Below are 26,403 nucleotides of genomic sequence, written 5' to 3'. Positions count from 1 at the left end.
CACAGCCAGGAATAGACGCGAAAACTTGGTGGGAGCTCGGGGCGAAGAGCGTGGAGGAAAATGTTAAAAAGATCGGAGTGAAGTAAATTGACGGATGATCGGATAATGATTGTGTATTGAGGCTTAACCAGGTATCGTCAAACTCCTGACTTCACTCCTCACTGATTCCAGCCTTTGACCTCGATCGTTCAGTAGTTGATCTGACCAGTTTTCCGGCCGAGATCACAGGATTTCCAGAGCGGTTGGAACAACGCACTTAAATAAACACAAACCTCTTGCACATACGAATAATTACCCCGTGGATTGGGAGATACCTGTGTATCTATGCAAGTACAACCATAACTACATAAAACCTGTGCTCGTTTAGCAACCGATGGCTAGTAAAACCGGCTTGGTTGTAAGGCAATCATTATTGGCGTTAGTGTGGGAAGTTGGGAGGAAAAACTCCATGGTAGGACTGGCAATATCGTGGCGATTCCCATATCGATGGGATCGAAGCCAGTACGGAGATGCCCCATCAGCCAAGATAGGTCAGGGCAGAAAACAATAAGGGGAGAAAATTGAAATCATTGGTCAATAATGGTCAATAAAAATGTTGTTTATTGTATCTTTTGTCCATTTGTTATGTTCGCTGGAGCCTGCCAGTCTGGATTCGTCCCCAATTCTGCATCACTAATCGTGTAGCTATTGATCGGATTCTGTGCCAAATAGCATCGGCCGGATAATTGGAGAGAATGGCTCCGCGCAAAAGTGAGGGTCTTCCATAACATCATTACCAACATTAAAACAAAACCTAATGTCATCAGCGAGGAGGGCCTTTCCCTGGCTGACAATTGCCCTCCCCAAGCCCGTGCCCTCAGGCGCTATTCTATAGAGGGTTCCCCTCGCCATCTGCACAAAGTTAGCTTCCCCTTCATTTGGATTATTCACCTAAATGTTGCTCTTTATTGCCACGTATTGTGATCATTAGTCTGGCCGATTCGATCGGAGGATTGAGGAAAAAATACCACAGCGTACGTGTGTCTTAAGCTGTTTTTTTGTTGAACCTAGCCATTAATTACAGTCGAACTTACGTTACCACGGAAGTGTGGATGCGTTTGAAATATGTAAAACCTAGACAGGACAAGTGACATGAGGTCGGGGATTCATGATGTAAAGCTTCTATTAACATGCAGTGTGCTGTTATTACTCTAAATTTTTGGAATCGAAATACAGATGTGCTCCATGCTGTGAAATCAAAGTAAAAAAAAAACAGACAACAGTATTTCATGTAAATTTTGGTTATAAACATTGTCAGCGTTACGGTTATGGAAAACTTAGTCTCGTGGCTGTGAAACCGTTTCTTTAGAAGCACACAGCTTATTATACAGTCGACGATCGTTTTTGTCTGTTCATTAGAACGGTAGATGAACAAACCACAAGGCTGTGTTAATGTTTATGGTCTAATTACTGGCTGTTTGTCTGGAATTAGCTTCATTACAAGCATTCTGTTCCTGGAAAGCAGGCTACAACAGTGATTAGCTTACAGGGCTGTATATAAAAGCAATTTGGGGATGATTACTATAACAATGTAGAACAATTCCTGGCGTAATGGATCGTATATCATGGTCGGACTAGATGGAGAATTAGTGCACAAAAACTTTCCCCTTAGTGATCCTTACTTTGATGAGTGCCCATGTGCGTTGGGCCACATTCCTTTTGGAAGGACTGGCGATGGTGGTTACGAGTTTAAAACACAGCGAGTTTGACCAAGAGGTGCGATATGAACTTGTTACTGAAACTTCAAGGTAAACTCTCCAACATCATCAACTTGTAACTTAATCTTGTAATGTCGTCTAATGTGAGATGAAGATGTAATTTGCAAGATGGAATGGTCTGGGTGGGTAGGCCTTCGAGCTAGGGATCTCTTTCACTCAACACAGGGCATTAATCACCGAAAAAAGCCTATTCTAATTTCTGGACTGTTTTCTAGATCTTGTTCCTGGGTAGTTATCTGGCTCTTAGTAAGAGTAAGAGGGCCCCAGATCGCAACGTCTTGGGTCGAGGGGTTAGCCCGTTAATGAGAGCCCAACAGTTGTTGCACCAACCCGAGCGAGCAGCTGGCTGGCCCAAGACCAGCCTGGCGCCAAACCCCTGTACCCAACAATTAATCATCCCCACTAGACTCTCTGACATCTCGTCTTGTTACTGAAATGTAACGCTAAACCTCCGACAAATATAACTCGCCAAACTTTCCCAGCATCGGATTCCTTGGAACCTTCCGTGCTGCTTTGCCACAATTAAACTGACAAGTCGACTAGAAACCGTCTTTCACTCTTGTTTTTATTTTTTTTTCTACCTCTCAGTCTTTGTCTACAGTCGGTGTGCACACAGTTTATTATTTAGGAACAGAATGTTCGAGAGACGTGGTGTTTTTACTTTGTCGGTCTTTGTTTTTGAAACTTCTTGTTGAAGGCAAAAATCCGATAGTGCATGGGATAGTTTGCCTGGCAATCTTAATAAAAGAGTACATAAGTGGTATACTACAAGTGTGCCGCTAATGTTTTTTTACTGTACTTATTTATAGATGTATCATAAATCTATAACAGCAAATCTTTTTTTGTGGGACGTTGAAGTATTTTGTTGCGATCTGGGTACTTAACAGCGTTTATGTTGAGAAGAAGGAGGGTTAAATTTTACACCAAAATATTTTAGATGTAGTATAGATTGTACAAATTCAAAATTCCATCTTTAGGGAAATCTTTTTTTTTTGAAGTAGATGTAGATTTTTCTGGCTTTCGTGTTCAAACCGTCATCTAGGTTATCGTTTTCACAGACGGTCAGTGAAATCACTGGGACTGAAATGTGACTGACAGTTTATCTTGAAGATGTCTCTCAGGAATGGTTTTGGCGCATAAGCGCGGCGTCTTGTGTAATCGACAACTGGTCTGTAGAAGAGGTTTAACGCTTCGTGGAGGGATGTAATTGAAAACTGAAAGCTTGTGTCACCTCAGAGGGTTGATCGCTGCATGACGTTCCGCTATCTGGTATCCGAGACGAGTCGTGTTTTCAGTGAAAACTGGAAGTTGTGCAAGACGTCCCCTTCCACTGTATTGTTTTAATGAAGTTAATCATTGGATTGACACCTTGGTAAAGCTATTCTCCCTCTCTCTCTCTGTTTCTCTCTGAACGATGACAAGGCAAATATTAGTCTGGTACTCATTGGGGGGGGGGGGGGGAGTTGTAGCTTGGTGGATTGTTCTCAGGACTGATGTCTTAGTTATGAGTAGTTAAAGACTGGTGATAATTGAAGAGTCGACTGGAGAGACTAGAGGTCCTTGGTTCTAAATAAACGCTAAATAATGAAGTAAGCCTAAATAGTCTTGTCTAGATACTTGGTGTTGCGGCTTTGGGCTGTAAGATAGCCGACCGTCTCCAATTCCTTCCACTAGAGACGGTCAAATTTAAGAATCCATCGAGCCGCAATGAAAGAGTTCTGGGGAGCTCATTCGCCAAGTCATAAGTCCCACTCTCATTGCTTGCTCGCCGCAGATGTGTGACCTCTTGAAGATTAAAGAATGCCCTTGCCTGGGAAATCCGAGATAGAAAATTCATGCTCGATGGCATGGCCCCAAATGTCTGTTAGACTGCGTCCCTGTGATTGCCTCTCTCTACATGGATTTAACTATCTAGACTTCATCAATGTGTCGGTTTGATGAGGGCGGAAGGAACGGTCTTACCATCGATGAGATCTGACCAAGTGTCATAGCTTGGTCTTAATGAAGAAAAATTGATCAGCCCACCACTATGGCCATGATTTAGGTGAATTGTATTGCAGGTGTAGGGAGCCAGATGAAAACAATTCATTTACTTAAATTATCTCTCGTTTCTTTGACATCTTCCTTTCTTTTCGAAGTGCTTACACCATGTCATAGCTCTTATCCAAATAGCGGTGCTATCGGAAAATGTGTACAGCTTTGAATTAGTATAAATTTTAATCGACTGGGTCTGTTTTGTGTCTTTTCAGGTTCATTAATGCAAGACGAAGGATAGTTCAACCTATGATTGACCAATCAAATCGTGCAGGCAAGTATATTTATTTATCATTGCTAAACGAATATTCTGTGAACTTATTTGCATACATTTCCAGAAGTAAATAGTAATGTTTATATTTCTTGACAAATAGTTGGAATTTATTTGATGTTCCCATAAATAAATGAAATAACCCTTCAGTAATTTGCTTCAGATATCTGATAATGCAAAATAATCGTGTAACGGGATTTCTGTGTGACCTCCCTTCATACCCCTACATTAAACCGCTCCGAATTTGCAATTCATCAAAATATTTTATCTCAAGTGAGTCTGCCACCTGTCTTTTCTGTGATCAAAACAATGAAGTTTGGTCATTTTAAGCGTTAGAACCGGGCTGACGATGTCAGGAATCTATACAGAACGTGCCTCCACGCAAAATATAATGTCATCCGCTGGATTTAAGACACACGTTCAGTTGACATTAAATTTCTTAATCTTCCAGTTACAACTCTTAGTTATTTACAAATACCTCTAAATCTATGGTATACAGATCCGATAACTCCGTTGTACTTCACCTAACCCTATGACTTGTCATCCACGAGCACCACTAGTTTGTTCTCGCGATCATGTTTTGTCGGCTGATGTTCACTGTGATAATTAGTTATGACTTTCTGTAAACTAGTCATGTGGTATGCGGTAGTTACCTTTTCAAATTTAGCGGTTTCGTGTCGAAAGCTCGTCATGATCTGATCGTTCATGACTGTTGTTTTCTGGGTCACCGCCTGTGTGTGACAACTTGATTTACTGACTTGACATCATGAAAACCCAGACAAATAAATATCACCATAGGTCAGAAAGAATTTTGTACAGCTGTTGTTTTTTTTTTCTTTTTCCTTTTTTGTTTGTTTTGTTTTTTTTGGGGGGGCAGTTTAGATAAATTTTTAATATCTGTCAGGATGAATGAATGGGACCATTTACCACTGATGGCATTTATATGTTTTATACAGTTTTAAACCGAAAATACCGTAACGGTGTAAGGTTATGTAAATGCACATACATGAATTAGTTTAACAAATGATGCAGGCAGCAGGTAACATAGAACGAATGGGGTATTGTACGATCACTTCGTGTTCTGGGCGAGTACTGCCATATAGTTTTTATCCTGATCTTGGGTTGTTATGCGTAAAAATTAAACCATACATGACGCGTCTTTGAACAAAGAGTTAGCAGCTCAGGGTGTAAATGATAAATGTGTAATGTTTGTCTTTGTTCAGGTCCAGGTCATGGTGGTTACAGCCCGGACGGAACCGGAATGGCCTATATGACTGACAATCAGCAGATGCACATGCGGCCCCCTGGTAAGTCACAGCAAACTCAAGAGGAGATAATCCATCGTTCCAACTTTGTGGCCAGAAAGCTTTTTTGTTTGCGCCTCTACGCATACTGATGTGTTATTTATAAGCTTTCAGGCGCCTGGATCGAACTAAAGCATTATGCTGTCGAAGCAAGGACTGAATGGCGTCTCATCAAATTCTGATTTCAGAAAAGCCGTTTCTATAGAGATTGAAACTCGCGTTCTGCGCAGAGATAAATCGACTTCTTAAGGGTCAAGCCCTGAACAATGCCTCTTGCACGGTTTAAAATCGAAGCAAAACCCCTCCCGGAATGAAGCACAGAGTTAACTACTGTTTGTGTATCGATAGACCTGTATATTACCCCCAGCTGGATGCTCTACAGAGCCGAAATATTCAAAAGTTCCCTAAATGCTGTTGTGCCTAAAGTAACCTTTTGTAGAATTTTTTTGTCTGTTTATAAATCAAAAACTCTATGTCGGCAACATAGATATATACGTTTGGATTTAAATACACTCCTAGTTGAATAACCTAGGCGAAGTAAAACATCATATACAGGACAACTCTATGTGACGTCCAGAAATCCAAAGCAGAATCGTTCCTTACATTATGGATATATTTAGTTCATCATCAAAGTGACGTAGTCAGTAATCGGTCACATAGAGCCTGACCAGATGTTGTTGTTTTCTTGTTTTCTTTGGGTTTCCTCCAATCATAAAACTATATGAGAAGTGAAATATTCGTAACTAACTTAAAACCATCAATCAGCTAAGTAAATAAATAATCCAAATTGACATAATTGTTGTTTGTTTGCGGTTGACAGGTGCCCCAGGCATGCACGGTCCTGACATGTACGATCCTATGAAGGCTGGCTATTCACACATGGCCGACGCCACACAGCGAGGCTACGACATGCTTGGGATGGGAATGCACGGTCCAGATATGTACGGGTCTCCGCCTGTTAGCAGTTCTTACTCTCAGATGTCCCAGCTTCGGCCACCCGTTCATTCACAAACCATGTTAATACCGGGCCATCCCCATCATATGATGATGGGCCACGGGACTGCAGGCATGGGTCACCACGGTATGACGGCACAAAGCCCTCCTCTTCACGGCAGCATGGATGGCATGTCCCAACATATACAAGACATTCATGCCGGCTAACCGAGCCGTCTTTTTCACCTCAGTTTGGAGGAATTCTGACTTCACAAAAACCAGGCAAACCAAACATGTAGTGTAACTACATCACTACCACTTGTCCAGTCCAAACTATAGTGGTTTATTAGGGGAATCCAATTCCCACTTCTTCTGTTCTGAAGATTTCAGAGGCCCGCCATTGTGGACGGCGTCTGGACAGCGAACGGACGGCCTGCGGGGCTGCACGGACAGTGTTCAGGTTGGGACTGCGGCTGTCCATTGTAGACATCACCACCTCCCTCACCGCCGCCTGCACATCCGGGCTGTGTGGATAACGAGAAGCTGTATATAATCCAGCTGTATTTACCCTGTCTGTCTTTCTGTTTGCGTCCATATCCTAGTCATATATGGAATGGTTAGCTAGGGGAACACGTTGTACGTCCCCTGACAGCGTGGAAAGTTTGTCCTGTGATCCAGCGATCTGAACTGTTGACAGCGGAACCACGCGGACGTGTGTGTGAGACTGTGTGCCCGCTCTGCCGATCAGTAATGACTTGTCTTCGCAACGGAACCAGGTGTTCCGCAAAGGCATAGTGCATTCCAGGTACCCATGGAAGAATCATTGTTCTGTAAGCCGGGCAGAGCATGTCACTGAACTGTCGGGGACACGCTTCCTAGCGCCGAAAAGAGACGACAAAGTAAGACCATTGACTTACCTCAGTGCTCAGTTGAAAACTCCTGTCGGCCAAAGGTTGGGTTAAAAGGACGAAAATAAACTATCCCAACGGGCAAGATGAAAACAAAAATCGTCCGGGTCCCCTTACCATTGGGAAGGGTGTGTATTTAGCATCGCCCATGTTAATGGTTGAAGACTCTGGTTTTACAAGGAGTTGTATCCGAAGACAGAATACAGTTGACAGTTATGGTATGATACCTTTGTGAAAGGCCGACAAGGGGAGAAACTGTTGTCGCCCATTTAATCTCCATATTGGGATATATTATTAACGAGAAACTGTAAACTTGATGTACAACGTGTGGGCATATTGCGATTCAGGGACTGGTGATGTGAATGTTATCACTCAACAAACTGTCTTGGCACATAGTTGGATTCTAGAGGTACCCGACCACACTAATGACGTCATAGACACGACTGGTGACGTCATACAGCGGGTCGTACGATGACTTATTTTCTGCTGGATTCAAATCTGCCGTCTTGTGCGTGTGTGAGAGTGTGTAACTTTTTTTTGGGAATTTCAGTTGTTGTTTATGTGTTGACAATCGTTATTTTGATTGGCTGGAGATATGTGTGAATGGTGATTTAAGCTGATCTCAGACAGCTGAAGTGGCCTGTTGTCGACAGGTACTCCTGTCTCTGCTCAGTTGTCAAATAATCATTTTCAAACGGTTTCAAATAACAGAGGTTAGTTTGTGTATTATAATGAAAAAGTATAACGAAAAATTGGTATCCAGGGTTTTTCTGGGTTGTTTATGAAGGCGGTGAATATTGTTCTGTATTTTATTTAAAGCGAATCAACAGGATAGGGTGTGTAAATGCATTGTACAGTTGGTTTTGTAAGAGAATAAAAATGGCTTTGTGTATTATTTGTCCTAGCTATTACCTCAAAGAAAATATAAAGATGCCGTCATCTGTCAGTTTACGGCAAAGTATAGTTCCACGTTTGTCTCCAACATGGAGCTTCCATGATGTACGTGTACATAAAACACACGAACTAGACCATTCCGACTTCTTTGACTTGTTTTTCTGATTGTTAGAGTTTTCCACCTCGTGGATGTCCCAGATTTGGACAAGACGAGCTTGATTGTCCTGTGTTTAAATGATGGTATGTTTACCATAACATGTACTACTGTTTAAAGTCGTATATTCCGTGTGTCACTCGGTAGGGTTTGCTCTTGGAACTCCAGAAAGAATATAGAAAATCAATGTGACTGTGTAAAGCCAAGATATTTTGGAATGAGCTTCCGTTCTGCTAAAATGTATCCAGAGATCGTAAAAAAGATGGTCGAAATTTGAGATATCTTCTGATGCACATGAAGACAGTTGTTTCAACATTCCACCCGTTTTGCTTTTTTTTTGTGATACATCGTTAGTTTTACGCATTTGTGCTAATATCACAGTGATGATCTACACAAGTCTTTTACTTTAAAGGCACAGTCCTGGGCTGATTTGGCGGGAAGAATTTCTCACTCAGAAACCCCGTTTGAAATACTTGGAAGAAATTTTGTTTAAAATGGGTGGCCACGGGCAGATTGAGAAAGGCACTGTTCTCATTACAATACTGAGGCATCAGTTACGTTTGACTTTTTGATGTAGTGGTATGTTATTTGGAAAAATTATCGTTTACTGCCCGAATGTCGTATAACAGTCACCCTCTAGTCTCGGAATGGAGATAATGTTATGCACTTGATACCGCTTATATGGCCGTTTAATTTGTCTTACTAAACGTATTTGAGACCAGTTGCTGTCCTCCAGTATAGCATGCAGAGGATATTGAGTTCGCTAACTAGGTGAAAATCTCTGCATCAAATGCCAGTGGATGTTTCAGCTCTGAGTTTTCCAGTTTTTCCCACTCAAATATTCTCGAGTACGGTTAATGTGTGTAACTTCTGTGTACAGTGGTCACTTGTTCAAGAAAGTCCCGTCTGTTTTTGCGACAAGATGTTTGTTCGAGATTATATAGTTTCTTTTGAACTTTCCTCCACGATAGTCTCACCGAACATTATACTTGGTCGCCTTATCAACATTCAGTGGGAAGTTTGGCAGTAAAGCTGTTGAAAAGTTCCAATACATAACCATGCATGCACTGTACGTCACGAAGGAATATTATGATTGATTGACTGATTAACTTTCCCGCACATGATCCTGAAGGCATGAAGCCGTATGATAACAAGTGGTTGTGGGCCAATCAGAATTCGGTAATGTCGCCCTGTTTGTAACCAACCTGTCTTATGAACGCTTGGTAAGGCGAGACAAACTGGCGTTTTGGACTGGTCTTTTTCCATTTAATAAAATACACATCTCGAATGTGACTTCAATATTGCTATATAACAATCCTAGAGGAATGAAAGACTCATTTATAAATACAAATACATTTATAAATATTTGAAAATACAAACAGAAAGACACGTTCATGTTAAAAATTTGTTTAAATTATTTGTGAGAATTTCTTCGTAAAATATATTTGACCGCTGTTTTACAACATTTGCAACATTAATTCATATTTAACCTTTACCATGTACGGTGTTTGCTTGCTGAAGGTATTTAACTGGTGTTTTACAACCTACGCAGCATTATTTTACTGTTCCGGCGTACAACGCTTCCGAACCATGTACATGATGTTAGATTGGTTGTAGTGATCTGATTGAATGTGTGGTTTAATACATGAAGTACAATGGCCCTAAATTAGTAAGGGATGGGGGCATGGTTTAGTGGTAAGGCTCACGCAGGCGAAAGAGATACGGGTTCCGGCCTTGGACAGGAAATTTCTACATTCTCCTGAGCCCAGTAGCAAAGAATTCTTAGACTTAAGTCAAAACTCCAATCATTAAATTTGGTATGTTCCTTTCCGTTATTTTCGCTGAAATTTGTTGTACAATAACTTACCCAGAACTTACGTTGCCAAGCAATATTTTGAGTTTATTACATAAGAAAGGACAATTTTATAAGGGTTTGAACGATCGCTTGGTGATCCCAGGGTCTGGGGCCCGTTTCACAAAGCTCACGTAGCGCTACGTCCTCGTAACTTCCATGGCGACGTATTACTTACAACGCCATGGAAGTTAAGTGCACGTAACGTTACGTTCGCTTTGTGAAACAGGCCTATGGTCTCTGATACTCCTGCGTAAGACTTTGGTAACTGTAGGTCTGTAAACCACGTGGGACAGTGCCCAAGTGAGTGGCTAAAGTTGGATGGTTTACACCGTTTTCATCCATCTATAAAACGACTTGACGTCATTGTGGGGTTAATCTGAAGATTCAACAAAGAACTACTCCGCTCCAGGCAATCTATTAATATAGATTGATTGATTGTTTGACGTTCTATTTGAAAAAGGTGGAAATCTACAACTTTCAGAGAAAAAAACTTGGAAATAGTCCCAACCTAAAGGGTACTCCCGATATAGATGAAAGCTTTGTTGGTGTATGAACAGAAAAACAGTAGCACGTTTACACGATGCAGCAAAGTAAAATAAACAGATAGTGAAGAAATAAAATAAATGAAATAATAGACAACAACGGAGATATAGACGGAAGCTTAACACTTTGGAATTAGACTTTAACGGCAGAGTAATCAGACAAGCGACAAGACTGTATTTTAGGTGGACTTCTTTTGTAGTTTCAACACGTTTTCCACATCCTTTAAATATCCTTTGTTATAGCAGTATGGAAATCCAACAGTCAAATGTACTATCCAGCAATTAAGTATGGGTTTTCTGACCTCACCATTGATCACTTAGGTTAAGTTTGACGATGTTGCAATTTTCGATTCAAGGAAGGTTGGACGGTCGATTCTGTATTTGAGTCTCTTCCGCGTGAACACGACCATATATATTTTTCACCAACCATTGTGAAACAGCTGGATGAAGTAACCTCCATTCCCAATCGAATACATGTAAATAAAGAAACTAAATAAAAATCTATATCGGTACGTAAATTAAGACATTATAATGCTGCTGCATCTTAAAACACCAATAAAAAATAAATACAATACAATACAGTTTGATTTCCTTATAAGTGTAGGTATACAAATTGAGGAATACATGTGTAATGTAATATATAAAGAGATATAAAGACAACATAAAGAGCAAAACCAGAGCAAGGACAAGTGTAATAGCTGGCAAATGGTCACCGGTGATGTACGGTCTCCTGTCAATTTACATCAGCTTGGTATTTATTCTAACTGCTCATTTAAATGCTTAAGCAGCAGCAAATTACTATCCGCAGCGTGGCTTACATATTTAAGAGCTCAAAGAAACTACGAGAAACTACAAAAAATACCTACATAGACAAATACTGGAAGTTTGTCCTTATGGATAGATGTAATAAAAGTACATCTGGACGCAATAATAAAACTGTGGCCAACGGATTAGCCTAGAGCGGATGTAAACAAATAGTCTGATCAGAATTACAAATAAAGAACTTAAATCGAAATGATATTAAAATCTTCGGTTACAGACAAGGTATAAAAATGATTTGCTGTCAGCTGAAATGTGATGGAATTAATGTGCATAAGTTAAAGGAGATAAACGAATTCTAATAAATGGTGCATATTCACCGTGCAAGAATGGCCGCCGTACAGGTGTGAGTTCAAACCTAGAGGTTCGTTTCACGAAGTTCACTTAGCTAAGTAAGACCTAAATTACCATTACGATGTATGTTGCAGAGATATAAAGTGCACTGAGTTCAGAGCTACTTAATGCTAAGTATGCTTCATGAAACTGACACCAGATGTCGTGCTATTGTGGGTTGTCCTTCCAAAAGTTCATTGATTTAACATCCACTAAATTAAACAACGTATTTTTCGCCAGTGAGCTACATCAAGGGTTAGAATCTAGCCTGTGCGGAGGGGTAATGTCAGTGAGATGTATCTGTATGGTGAGATTATACATTTATTTTAACTTGTACGTCATCGTTGACCAATGCGTCTATGAGTTCGAATCGAGCTCATGGCTTTGGCCAGGAACTCGGTGAAAAATATCGAGATTTCTCAGTGTTTAACCTTTCCCTTGTTGTTTTAGTGAATAACTTTTGACCACGGTCATAAATATCTGACAATAAATAAATAAATAAATAAATATAATACATGTTTGCAGGTATGGAGTGCAAAATGAAATTTCAGTAATAATATTCAAATGCATTCATCGTGTTCACTTCATTTCTACACTTGTGTAAGTGTTTTTGTAAATTTATGATTGAATACATTATTTACCACGGAGTCAACAAGCAGAGACCATACGCCGTTCCACAAATACTGCCACCTTCTCAACCATGTTTGTATATCAGACCATGAGAGTTCTTCTAATGTGTCTTCCTTCCTCCTGAAGTCCATGACAAAGGAACCGATTTTCTGGAATGGAGAAATAAACTTTTTCTTCTATGCTGCATTTTTATATCTTTCAGTTTGTTTCTTATTTCGTTTGTTGAAAGAATTGAATATTGATTGGGCCTATATATGCAATGGCTCCACTTCTGTTTTTCTTTATTTTTTTTTTCGAGCCCCTGGTTGGATTCTGTCTTAAGTTTACTACCTTAGTATTATAACTCAGTAGTGTTTGTATGCCTGTATGCTTGTATGTATATATGTATGTATCTATGCTTGGCGTTTTAAGTCGTACCTAATTTATCAGTCATATGACCACGAGGAGTCATTAGATATGTGTTCATATACTGTGTTTTCTTGTGGCATAGTCCATGCCGTCAAAGTGTTGCCTCAACTGAAATATCACACGGACCAGACATGACACTCCACCCAGTCACATGATACTGACACCGGGCCAAACCATTTTTTTTAAAGTTATATCTGTGACTTGCAGCCTCATTCCAGTTCGGGACAAAAGACTGTTTAGATGCAACTAGACAATTATGACATAGCACATTCTACTAAAAATTCAAACCATCTAAATACATACATGTATGCTTAGCCGTGACATTTTAAAGTTATATTTGAGACTTAAAAATTGCTACGTATTATCAATATGATGATGATGATAAATGTATCAAAGTCTTGCGCTTCACAATAATACATGCATTGCGAGGAATTCTGCACCATTATCCCACGGTTGTAGACCTCGTTATTGGCGTTCGCCGCTTTATCCGTTTATAGCCGTGGATCGCTGGTCTCTTTGTATACTGTGTAACACCTTCGCTTGGATCAGATCTGTCATCACATGACCACGAGTCGGACGGTCAAAGTTCACGCGATTGGAACGTAGTCACGTGCTAGCACGTGCTCTATCGTCTGCACATTTGTCAGTTTTCCACACCTCCTCCGGAACTCACGGCGGAATCTAATCAGTAAAGAAATGAAGGGCCGACCTTTTCGTAAATAGGGTCACATTTACCAGTAATTCCAAACCATACATCCCTTCTTACCGAGGCTGTGATGAAAATGTATCCGAAATATGTGAGATAAATGATAAATTAATTCTGTATGATCACAGCGGGAGAGGAAATCACGAAGGTACTTAAATGCCCTCCTCATTTCCGAGCGAATTGGACACCATGCTGCCACTCTTAGTTATCTATCGCTTTCTATTAGAGAATCGAGACGGGGAAAAAAACTTCAATAAATGTCGTAATTAATAATGTGTAGTAATGGAACTTTTTCTCATTACAGACTCGGCGATATTGTTCGTCTTGCACCAGACCTTTCCTTGTTTCCCTCTCACCGACATGGTCGTAAATTGCGAATTCAACCAGGGCGAGGGAAAAAAATAGTGACAAATTCGTAATGTGAAACCGATCACCATGGTTCCGAGAGTGGAGGACGGACTATCATATTCGAACCTTCTTCCGATTCGGAATTTGGTCGTTTCCGCTGGTGAAGACAGATTACAAGAATGGAGATTCGTGGCTGGGGCGGTCTAGGAACAGAGGCTGTGTTCCCGGCGTCCCCGATGACAGATCCGCCTCCAATTACGCTGACGTATTGTACATTACCTCACAAATTGGCTTCGTTTGTTTGATGCAAATCAAACTTCACCTCTTTTTCCCATCCTTGTGCCAGTCTTGGTTTGGGAATTTGGACAGGGCTTTACCTCTATATCAAGTTTTTTCCTCATCATCCGTTAAAAACACGATAATGGTCTTATTAAACAGCGGCGGTGCATAATTAGCAGAGAATATGCTTTTCTCCGGCAGAGAGAATATTACATGGCTGGAAGCGACGATTATGGCCGGGGTAAACATCATCATAATGGCGAACCGTGACGGCCATTTGTGCCGTGCTGTGCATGCAGAGCAGTGCCGGTATTCAAACTATTTCGTCGAAGTCTAAACCGTGAGAATGTACCACTTTATCAAAGAATGATACACAGACGATGTAAATAAATGTCGTCGACATATCCATGGAGTGTTTGTTAAGCGAATTCATTTAATTCGGCCACATATATCTGTGATAAAGTTATGTTGATTAAATTTGGACGAAAAAAAATATTTTTATTACATGATATAAGAAATCCATATTTTTATATTGTTGGTAGATGTAAGATTTAGAATACATATATGAACTGATTGGCTAAATTTGCCCAAATTTTTCATCTTTAAGAAAGCGCATTTTTGAGAATAAGGGACAAAACTCCCAGTTCTTCGAGAAACGCAAGTTGCTGTCAGATTCCATTATCTGTTAAAAAAACAACAACAATTAGAGCGCCATAGATAAAATTCATAAATGTATACGTCAGGTATTTCAAAATGAGCTCAAAATAAAATCAGCTGCTTCACTTTGGGTAAAGTGTCTTTTGGGTTTAGGATACCATTGAGTGTCTTTAACACAATACACATATAATTATGACCATAAACTGACTTATTGCATTATTTTTAATAATAATAATTATGTGTATAAAGTAATCCAAGAGGAGACAAAACTGTATTTATTTATATGATTGTGTTCTTGATCACCATTCATATTGAAGAAGTTTTCACTACACGGAGACCATTACTTCTGTGCGGGTGTCATGCGCACGACGTACAGAGTCGCATGCCATAACGGTGGTCTTCAAGGAACGTTTCGCAAAACCGCCACATGTAGCGCCGCGTACTGCTTATATATTGTCGCGATGCAAGTTTTACCAATTTTTTAATATAGACGTTAACAAATAAACACGCCTCTCATCTTCTTTACATCTTACACAATAATATCTAATTATATTTGGAAAGAAAACGTCTAGATTTTCAATAAAAGTTCAACTATTTAAAGAGAAAAATGAAAAAAAAGTGAAATACAATTCAAAATATACAGCTTATTATTTTTTTCTGATTTCTCAATTCAACCATAAAGGGCACTAAGTAATACGGTTTCAAAATTTATAAGTGTATAGTGAACAATTATATTTGAGAAATTTATCTTCCAAGCGTTGTTTATATGCTCATATGGCTCATATACACACTTCACAGATCGGTAAAACGAAAACCGTGTCACAAGACATATTTAATCGAAATCAACGGGAAATTGCTTTTATTCAAAACGGCATGGGTGGCGCTGCTTGTTGTGTACAGAGCCTATATATTGATTAAGTAATTGTACTTTTAGACAATGAGAAAGCTGATTTGGAATTAAATAATACCATTCAACTTATAGTAGATATAATCTAAAGATAATTTGAGCGGGCTATCTTTCCCCGAATGCTTATAGATGTGTATATAGTGTGACTGATGTGACCAGAATAACTTTTTACAGGTGTGAACGTTATATTACTGTCTTAGTTAATTTGTCTTTCCACCTCTGTAATATATGTAATTTTATTTTACCTTTTATTTAATTTAAATGTCCTCTTAATGTTTGTATATACCTATATGGGCCAGTAAACACAGCGTAATTCTTTTGTGAGTAATGTTACGTTATTACTGCTTTTCAAGTTATTTGTCCTTCTATGTGCACATTAACAAGTGAACATGAATATATATACACATTACTGCTTTTTTCTATGGTAGATGCCTTGAGACAGCTGACTTCGGGGTAACATTTTGGCGCCAAGATTTGGTAGCCTGCTGTTATTTTCCTGTTAAAAATGTCAAGCAATGCGAGGTATATACCTCAACAGTTGAACTTACAGGATAAATATTGCTACTAGCTCAGTCTTTCCGCGGACTATACATATATACAACTTTGTGTGAAGTTAGGCAGTTATTTAAGCTAGGTCTTTTTTATTTTTAATTCCATGCTGGTCTATATAAAGCGATCTTTATATGTACATCCATGCAATGACAACGTTGGAGGCTTCGGCGAGCAAATCACAAGTGGTGGTATGATGTTTTCTAAAATAGAAAAACAATGTACTTCGCACATATACACGATATATATTTCTACAGACAAGACTCTGCGCACAGTTGTAGCTGACGGGAATACCCATATGCAAAGCAGATAATTTACACTGAATCTTTTTGGTACCAAGTCTGAATTTCGATACATATATCTGATGAAAAATGGTTGTCCACACTGTAGGCCTACACACGCAGCTAATTTCCACGTATTTCCAGACCTTATAAATTTAGTTTAATTAAAAATGCATAGTTTCTGCAGCAACTTTTAAAAATTAAGGTCTAACCGGCAAAAGTAGTATGATTTGCAGGGCATAACGTCAGAATGAATCAGTCAACAGTCGTGAACGACAAAACACGGATATAAATCCATGCTAAAATCAAACTACAGTTTTCCCGCCGTTTTTTGTCAAAATGCTTGCATGTAGAATCAGACGACCATAGGAAATTCTTGGAAAGTCACAAGTCTAGGTGTATATGTTCTGATATTATCACCAGTCATAATACTTACAAAAATTTAAAAAATAACAGACTATCATAAAAAATAGTTAGAGAATACCAATGTTTTAGGACATAATATCAGAAGACCTATACTTATAAACAAAATGTCGTAATTAATTAAATACGATTGTGAATTGCATTGCCGGATTACTTGTTTCTGAGAAGTAGGTCATGGCGCGTTGTGTAAACTGGCAGTAATTGTGGATGACGAAAGCACTAAGCTTTCTAAGCACTGCACAGGTGTCAGATCTCACGGGCATCACCCTATTTATACCAGTCTCCATGGCTGTCATGTAGGACAGTGGGAGGTGGACGGTTATGTCTGCAGGAACCCTTAACAAGCCGGTTAATATCATCAGTCCGTGTCAGCAACGGTTTTCAGTCGTAGTTTTTACAGCAACCCCAGCAGCTCTCCTCAGCAGAGGGTTTTACTGTCCTCAGCGTGCCAGACTTGATCCAACCGGAATCGATCTGCGCGGAACGCCTCTTAAAACGGACTGAATTTAGAAATAATTTCGGACAATACTATCTCCGAATCAAGCCTTCATCTTTTCGACAAGCGATCCGGATCTTTGCCGAACCAACCTTACAATTCCCCTCTCCGGTTTCATTAATTTTGCTGAAGTTAAAAAGAAACTGTGAATAATTTGCTCAATCATTCAAAGAACTTGTCAAATTGATGGTGGATTTTTTCTTCGTCAGTGATTTAATTTTTACGGACTAATTTCCAATTCAGTGACTTGGAATTAGGTAGGAAATATTTGGTTATTCTCTGCTTATTTGGTATCCCCGTTGTTCCGCGGGGAAAATTATCACTATCATTTAAATATAGAACTCCGTCACTCTTCTGAAATAACTTTGAGCCCATAAATAGCTTCTAGGCCTACACCTAAAATTTAATTGGTTAAAATTCTTTCAGATGTATTAGAAATTTTGTTGTTATATAAAAAGTGTATAGTCAGTTGATTTATATACTAAAATTACATGAAAACATTTAATATTTTGATGGCGGATAAATTTGGGTATAACCTATAGACCAACCGTCAATACAAGCACTATTAGGCCTGTGTTCTGTTTTTGTGAATATAAGTTGTTAATGCATTTAGATTTGATAATGGCCATATATACAAACGCTGAAAGATAAAGGTAACAAAGTTTTTCAAAGTTAGGGCGTGCTCTTCCAAGCACTTTACATGCATGTTTATATAAACTGTTCTGTGTCTTAGTACAGCTACCGAAACCAGCCGTTCTTGACTTAATAATTCATAGCATATACTCGTACGAGTTATCAAACCTTGCTTCCCTGTTCCTAATCCAATCAAAATTTCCATAACGGTTTAAAGAAATGTAGTTATAAAATCAGACTGGTTATAAAATCAGACTGGTTATAAAATCAAACTGGTTATAAAATCAGACTGGTTATAAAATCAGATTGGTTGAAGTAGCTAGATTTTAATTCTGCTACTATTCAGCGTTATTCTTTAAAACAAAACAAATGAGACTAAAATTAACACCAGGCTCAAATTTTAAACCACTGGGAATTGTTTCAACCAATGTTCAAAACTGGTGTAAGATTTAATATCAGATTTGACTTTAAGCCAAGTCTTCTATTTTGCACATAGCCTAAAAAATAGCCTAGTGTAACATTATATTAAATATGAACTAAAACTGCTGATGACATACTTTGACTTTGGAGAACTGCAAAGATTGGGGGAAAATTTAAATATAAAATATGACTTAATGCCAGTATTGGCTAATACACTTTCGAACAACAGGGCCCTGAACAACAAAGCCCTAGTATGAACTTTAAAATCCCATCTCTAATGAACGCTATTACCAGTGTTACTAATTATAAAGCGACTCAATTCGCTCACTGGATAAGTATATGTGTCTATCGCGATACTGTAAAATAGGAGGGATGTATAAAGGCTAATGAAAGAGAGGAAGTATACAGAAGAATACGCAGCGTTATTCGCACATTTTAAGTCATTTTTCAGCATTTTGCCAAGACTCTTTACAGATTTCAAGTTCTGACATTACTGTGCTGTGTTAAAATTTAAATCCTATAAGATCTGAGTTAAACTGTTAACGTTAATTTAATTATTCTTAACAGGTTTCAGACAAAAAGTGCCACAAAATAATAATCTTTGCTTACCCATACACATCTGTCTCACCTAAGACTTCGGCCAATTTGTAATAGGCCTAAAATGGGATCCAAGCTCAATATAAGTTGTCCAACCGTTATAGCAAGATCTGCGAAAATTGATGAAGCTACTTGTATGTATTCCTGATCACTGATCATTGCAAAGATTGTTTTCTATTTTTAGTTTCAAACAAGGTCACCTTTATTGGTGTTTCTGTAACTAGAACTATATAGGTCTCAGGGGCCTATCCCACTAAGCTAATTTTGATTCAGGTCAAAACGTGAAATACAATTTTAGAATTCATTTTGGAGCCTTGTAAATGAAAAGTTTGACCACCTCATCAATGGTACTTTAAGACAAATGTGTCAAAAATTCAAGTTCCATTACCAAATACTAAGATTTGTGGCAAAGGTTTTAAATTTTGATGTAAGTCAGAATTGTGTCTGTGGAATCGACCTAAGGTCTATAGCCCATAAACACGGGAACATTAAATCTGCAATAAAGATTGCTTCAATGGAAAAGTACATAAAAAACATATATATTCACCAAAAGTGGGTATTGTACGATTTTTCACGGACGTTTAACATTTCATGAAATTTGCCTTGTTCTCAAAGGTAAATCTCACGTCAAGCTGAGCATATCAGACTGGTAGATGTGATTTAGAAAGTGGACTTTTTTTAATAAGTAACAGTATTATCGCTATTAGGATTACACTTTCTCGATATAGCACATATTCTAGTGCTGAAACCTGAATCGAAACCTCTCCGAGTTTCGACTGACAGTTATTGCTCTGGCAATGTGGTGTCTTATTTTGAAGTCGCTTGTTCAAAACCCAGCCAATTTTTAGCACTACATCAGTGTTATATACAAGAAGAGCAATACCTAATACTGAAATTTAGAACAACCTGGAACTTCTTACATTAGTAAGCAATTGACGTAAATATAAATGAAGATGCCATTTGTTACAGTGTATATGCAAGCGCTAGATTTCATTGAAGACATACAACGTTAGAAAGTTTTCAAAAGATCGATATAAACAAATGATTCATTTCACGCCAACGTGTACGTCTTATTCCTGCGAGGATATGGTCGGCTTTATTTCCAGCATATGGCAAACCGAAAAGTTTCATTTTTTCTTTGACCTTTTCCAATAAGGTGGCAGACGCGTGAGGTGTGCACAACTGGCCGTGTTCAACTACTCGCATTTAACCACATCGGGTGGACAATACCACTTGCGGGAAAGCTGACAGGGACGCTTTAAGCTGAAACTGTTATAGCGTCAATATCATCTCCTATATGAAGATAATTTGCTGAGTGTCCTTTGTCTCTGGCAAGCGACATCCAGCCGAGATTATGTTCCACTTCACAGCTTATTTATATCCCTCTCCATATATTCAAAACTCTCACTTCACCGGGACTAATTAGAAACAAACACCTGTCAATAGTTGGCGCTGTTTTATTTCACACCTGTCAAGCTATACTGTTTTTTCCTTGTTCACACTTGTCAAAAATTAACAATAGAAAGGAATGAATGCTCCATATTACCTATTGTTTTGCGTTTAGCGACTGCGATACCGGGCTCTTCAGAGTAAAAGTCTCCTGCTATCATTTTTAAGAGAATGGATAAAGCTGACAGTTAATCTCTTAATCACCCACGATTTAACCATGTCCAGATTTATACTTGATAATCTTTTAATTGTTGTAATCACTTAATAATTCGGTGTAAAATGTCTTTTGGTCGGTGCTATAGTGGTGTGACTGACGCTCGGCGTAATATCAGAGACACGTGCTGATAAATGGTGATATTACTGCCGACGTTTCACCTGTTCTCAAAAGCCTGTTACAACGACATTGCCTGATTAAAATTTTATTAGAGCTTGTCTACTTCACAGTTATTAAACTGTCATTTCATCTCACTATTAAGAACGACACGCAGAACTCGTTCTCCTCGCCGTGTGAGTTACAGAGTGTAAGATACCAAAGTAATCTCTCACAGAAAATACCAGAAGAAAAAAAAATCATAAAAAGAAGAAAAAGTAAGGTGAACAACGGATGCCAAAAGTGTTTTCATTTGCTTTTGTACAATATTTCGCGGACAACAAGAACTAAATGCCAATGCTAATGATCTTGGGCGAAGTATCATACTTACGCTAACGCACCCGCACATGTCTTGAAAACTACCCAAATATTCAAGTTTTTTATTTGTTTGATTGGTGCTAAAAGCCTTACTGGTGAGAAACGGAGTTCCAGGAGTAAACTACCTCACTTCTCCAGGTACCTAATAAGCTTACTGACTAAAAACCACAAACCAATGAGCGAGAGGTGGTATCGAGCCTGCGGTCTCGCTGGTCACACACTCCTTCAGCTGCGGTGATAACAACGCTTTAGGTCACTGAGTCAGCGAGGGTACGGCATGTATTCATAAAAATACATACCGAACTGCACGTCAACTATATATAGGTGCTATTCTTTTTTCCCAATACAGAGTATGGTCAGAGGAGAAGGGTGGGGCAGCGTCATCTGCTGAGAAGGGCAAAGCTGTATCGTCTAGAAAAGAGGGCGATGCCCTATGGCCTGGAGAAAAGGATGAGGCTGTATGGTCTGGTGAGGAGGGCGATTCTGTAAGGTCAGAACAGAACGGTGAGGCTGTATGGTCTGGAAAAGAGGATGAGGCTGCAAGGTCTGGAGAAGAGGAATATGCTGCATGGTCTGGAGAGGAGTGCGAGGCAGTATCGTTTGTTAAGGAGGATGAGGCTGCATGGTCTGGAGAGGAGGAATATGCTGCATGGTCTGGAGAAGAGGGCGAGGCTGTATGGTTTGGAGAGAAAGGCTAGGCTGTATCGTCTGAAGAGAAGGGTGAGGCTATATGGTCAGAAGATAAGGATGAGATGAAATGTTCTGGTGAGGATGGAGGGCTGTATGGTCTTGAAAGGAGGTTGAGGTGGTATGGTCTGGAGAGGAGGTTGAGGCTGTTTGGTATGGAGAGAAAGGCGAGGCAGTATCGTCTAGAGAGGAGGATGAGGCTGCATGGTCTGGAGAAAAGGCGAGGCATTATCGTCTGGAGAGGAGGATGAGGCTGCACGGTCTGGAGAAGAGGGCGAGGCTGTATGGTTTGGAGAGAAAGGCTAAGTTGTATCGTCTGAAGAGAAGGGTGAGGCTATATGGTCAGAAGAGAAGGATGAAGTGAAATGTTCTGGTGAGGATGGAGGGCTGTATGGTCTTCAAAGGAGGTTGAGGCTGTATGGTCTGGAGAGAAAGGCGAGGCAGTATCGTCTGGAGAGAGGGTGAGGCTGTATGGTCAGAAGAGAAGGATGAGGTGAAATGTTCTGGTGAGAATGGAGGATGCAGCATGGTCTGGAGAAGAGGGCGAGGCTGTATGGTCTGGAGAGAAGGGTGAGGCTTTATGGTCTGGAGAGGTGGTTGAAGCTGTATGGTCTAGAGAGGAGGTTGAGGCTGTATAATCGGGAGAGAAGAGGCTGTATGGTGTGAAGAGGAGGTTGAGGCTGCATGGTCTGGAAAGAAGGTTGAGGCGATGTGGAAGGTTAGAGGATTGTATGGTAGGGGTGAGGAAAGTGAGAGGATTGTAAGAGGGTTGTATAGTGTGGGGAGGAAGGTGAGAGGATTGTATAGTAGAGGAAGGAAGGTGAGAACATTGTATAGTAGAGAAGGTGGGAGAAAAGCTAGGCTGTATGGTCTGAAGAGAAGGGTGAGGCGATATGGCCAGAAGATAAGGATGAGGTGAAATGTTCTGGTGAGGATGGAGGGCTGTATGGTCTTGAAAGGAGGTTGAGGTTGTATGGTCTGGAGAGGAGGTTGAGGCTGTATGGTCTGGAGAGAAAGGCGAGGCAGTATCGTCTGGAGAGGAGGATGAGGCTGCATGTTCTGGAGAGAAAGGGGTGAGGATATATGGTCAGAAGATAAGGATGAGGTGAAATGTTCTGGTGAGGATGGAGGGCTGTATGGTCTGGAGAGGAGGTTGAGGCTGCATGGTCTGGAGAGAAAGGCGAGGTAGTATCGTCTGGAAAGAGGGTGAGACTGTATGGTCAGAAGAGAAGGATGAGGTGAAATGTTCTGGTGAGGATGGAGGATGCTGCATGGTCTGGAGAAGAGGGCGAGGCTGTATGGTCTGGAGAAGAGGGCGAGGCTGTATCGTCTGGAGAGAGGGTGAGGCTGTATGGTCAGAAGAGAAGGATGAAGTGAAATGTTCTGGAGAGGATGGAGGATGCTGCATGGTCTGGAGAGGAGGTTGAGGCTGTATGGTCTGGAGAGAAAGGCGAGGCAGTATCGTCTGGAGAGAGGGTGAGGCTGTATGGTCAGAAGAGAAGGATGAGGTAAAATGTTCTGGTGAGGATGCAGGATGCTGCATGGTCTGGAGAGGAGGTTGAGGCTGTATGGTCTGGAGAGGAGGTTGGGGCTGTATGGTCTGGAGAGGAGGTTGAGGCTGTATGGTCGGGAGAGAAGGGTGAGGCTGTATGGTCTGAGAGGAGGTTGAGGCTGTATGGTCTGGAGAGAAGGGTGAGGCTTTATGGTCTGGAGAGGTGGTTGAAGCTGTATGGTCTAAAGAGGAGGTTGAGGCTGTATGGTCGGGAGAGAAGGGTGAGGCTGTATGGTGTGAAGAGGAGGTTGAGTCTGAATGGTCTGGAAAGAATGGTAGAGGTGAGGAAAGTGGGAGGATTGTAAGAGGGTTGTATAGTATGGGGAGGAAGGTGAGAGGATTATATAGTAGAGGAAGGAAGGTGAGAACATTGTATAGTAGAGGGAGGAAGGTGAGAGGATTGTATAGTAGAGGAACGAAGGTGCGAGGATTGTATAGTGTGGGAAGGAAGGTGAGAGGATTGTATGGTATGGGTGAGGAAAGTGAGAGGATTGTATGGTGTTGAGAGGAAGGTGAGATGGTTGTATAGTGTGGGGAGGAAGGTGAGAGAATTGTATGGTATGGGCGAGGAAAGTAAGAGGATTGTTATGGTACTGAGAGGAAGGTGAGAGGGTTGTATAGTATGGGGAGGAAGGTGAGATGATTGTATGGTATTGAGAGGAAGGTGAGAGGGTTGTATAGTATGGGGAGGAAGGTGAGATGATTGTATGATATTGAGAGGAAGGTGAGAGGATTGTATAGTGTGGGGAGGAAGGTGAGATGGTTGTATAGTGTGGGGAGGAAGGTGAGAGAATTGTATGGTATGGGCGAGGAAAGTAAGAGGATTGTTATGGTACTGAGAGGAAGGTGAGAGGATTGTATAGTATGGGGAGGAAGGTGAGATGATTGTATGGTATTGAGAGGAAGGTGAGAGGGTTGTATAGTATGGGGAGGAAGGTGAGATGATTGTATGATATTGAGAGGAAGGTGAGAGGATTGTATAGTGTGGGGAGGAAGATGAGAAGATTGTATCGTATTGAGAGGAAGGTGGGAGGGTTGTATAGTTGAGGAGGAAGATTGTATGGTATGGGGAAAAGAGTGACAAGATTGCATGGAAGGGGGGGAGAGTGACAGGATTGCATGGTATAGGAGAAGAGTGAAAGGATTGCATGGTATGGGGAGACGAGTGACAGGACTGTATGGTATGGGGAGAAGGGTGACAGGATTGCGTGGTATAGGGAGAAGAGTTACATGATTGCATGGTATGGGTAGAAGAGTGATAGGATTGCATGGTATAGGGAGAAGAGTGACAGGATTGCATGGTGTGGGGAGGACAGTGACAGGATTGTATGGTATGGAGAGAAGAGTGACAGGATTGTATGGTATGGGGAAAAGAGCGATAGGGTTGTATGGTATGGGGAGAAGGGTGACAGGATTGCATGGTATAGGGAGGAGAGTGACAGGATTGTATGGTATGGGAATAAGAGTGACAGGATTGCATGGTATAGGAGAAGAGTGATAGGATTGCATGGTTTAGGGAGGAGAGTGACAGGATTGTATGGTATGGGGAGGACACTGACAGGATTGTATGGTATGGGGAGGAGAGTGACAGGATTGTATGGTATGGGGAGAAGAGTGACGGGATTACATGGTATAGGAGAAGGGTGACAGGATTGCATGGTATGGGGAGGAGAGTGACAGGATTGTATGGTATGGGGAGAGCAGTGACAGGATTGTATGGTTTGGGGAGGAGAGTGACAGGATTGCATGGTATGGGGAGAAGAGTGACAGGATTGCATGGTATAGGGAGAAGAGCGACAGGGTTGTATGGTATGGGGAGAAGAGTGACAGGATTGTATGGTATGGGGAGAAGAGTGACAGGATTGTATGGTTTGAGGAGGAGAGTGACAGGATTGCATGGTATGGGAACAAGAGTGACAGGATTGTATGGTATGATGAGAAGGGTGACAGGATTGTATGGTATGGGGAGAAGAGTGACAGGATTGCATGGTATAGGGAGAAGAGCGACAGGGTTGCATGGTATCGGGAGAAGAGTGACAGGATTGTATGGCATGGGGAGAAGGGTGACAGGATTGCATTGTATGGGGATAAGAGTTACATGATTGCATGGTATCGAGTGAAGAGTGACATGATTGTATGGTATGAGGAGAAGGGTGACAGGATTGCATGGTATGGGGAGGAGAGTGACATGATTGCATGGTATAGGGAGAAGGTTGACAGGATTATATGGTATGGGCAGAAGGGTGATAGGGCTGCATGGTATATAGAGAAGAGTGACAGGATTGCATTGTATGGGTAGAAGAGTGATAGGATTGCATGGTTTGGGGAGGAGAGTGATAGGATTGCATGGTGTGGGTAGAAGAGTGACAGGATTGCATGATATGTGGAGGAGAGTGACAGGATTGTATGGTATGGGGAGAAGAGTGACAGGGTTGTATGGTATAGGGAGGAGAGTGACATGATTGCATGGTATGGGGAGGAGAGTGACAGGATTGCATGGTATGGGGAGGAGAGTGACATGATTGCATGGTATGGGGAGGAGAGTGACAGGATTGCATGGTATGGGGAGGAGAGTGACAGGATTGCATGATATGTACAGGGGAATCAGAGGATTCCATGGTATTGGGAGGAAGCTGAGAGGATTGTGCGATACGGGAAGGTAGGTGACAGGATTGTATGGTATGGCGATGAAGGTGAGAGGATTGTGTTGTATGTGGAGGAAGGTGAGACAATTGTGTGATATGGGGAGTTAGTTGAGAGAATTGTATGGTATGGGGAGAAAGGTGAGAGGATTGTGGTATGGGGAGGAGATTGAGGGGATTGTATGGTTTGGAGAGGAGAGTGAGAGGATTGTGGTATGGGGAAGAGATTGAGGGGATTGTATGGTTT

General features: G+C 40.8%; 1 protein-coding gene across 2 annotated transcripts in view; it reads left to right on the top strand.

Annotated features, from left to right (window-relative positions):
* LOC135469303 (homeobox protein Meis1-like) overlaps nucleotides 1-8,341 on the top strand; it is a 125,041-nt gene extending 116,700 nt beyond the window's left edge. Inside the window, exons 12-14 of one of the 2 annotated variants that reach the window (XM_064747922.1) lie at nucleotides 4,007-4,065; nucleotides 5,286-5,369; nucleotides 6,187-8,341. In XM_064747922.1, coding sequence (XP_064603992.1) covers nucleotides 4,007-4,065; nucleotides 5,286-5,369; nucleotides 6,187-6,527 — 484 coding nt within the window. In that variant the 3' untranslated portion in view covers nucleotides 6,528-8,341. The remainder of the gene's footprint in view (nucleotides 1-4,006; nucleotides 4,066-5,285; nucleotides 5,370-6,186) is intronic. The other variant, XM_064747923.1, reaches the window with a different exon arrangement.
* The last annotated feature ends 18,062 nt before the right edge of the window (nucleotides 8,342-26,403 follow it).

Source organism: Liolophura sinensis, chromosome 6, assembly GCF_032854445.1.
Source record: "Liolophura sinensis isolate JHLJ2023 chromosome 6, CUHK_Ljap_v2, whole genome shotgun sequence".
NCBI lineage: Eukaryota > Metazoa > Mollusca > Polyplacophora > Chitonida > Chitonidae > Liolophura > Liolophura sinensis.
This window is presented reverse-complemented; position numbering and strand designations above follow the sequence as displayed.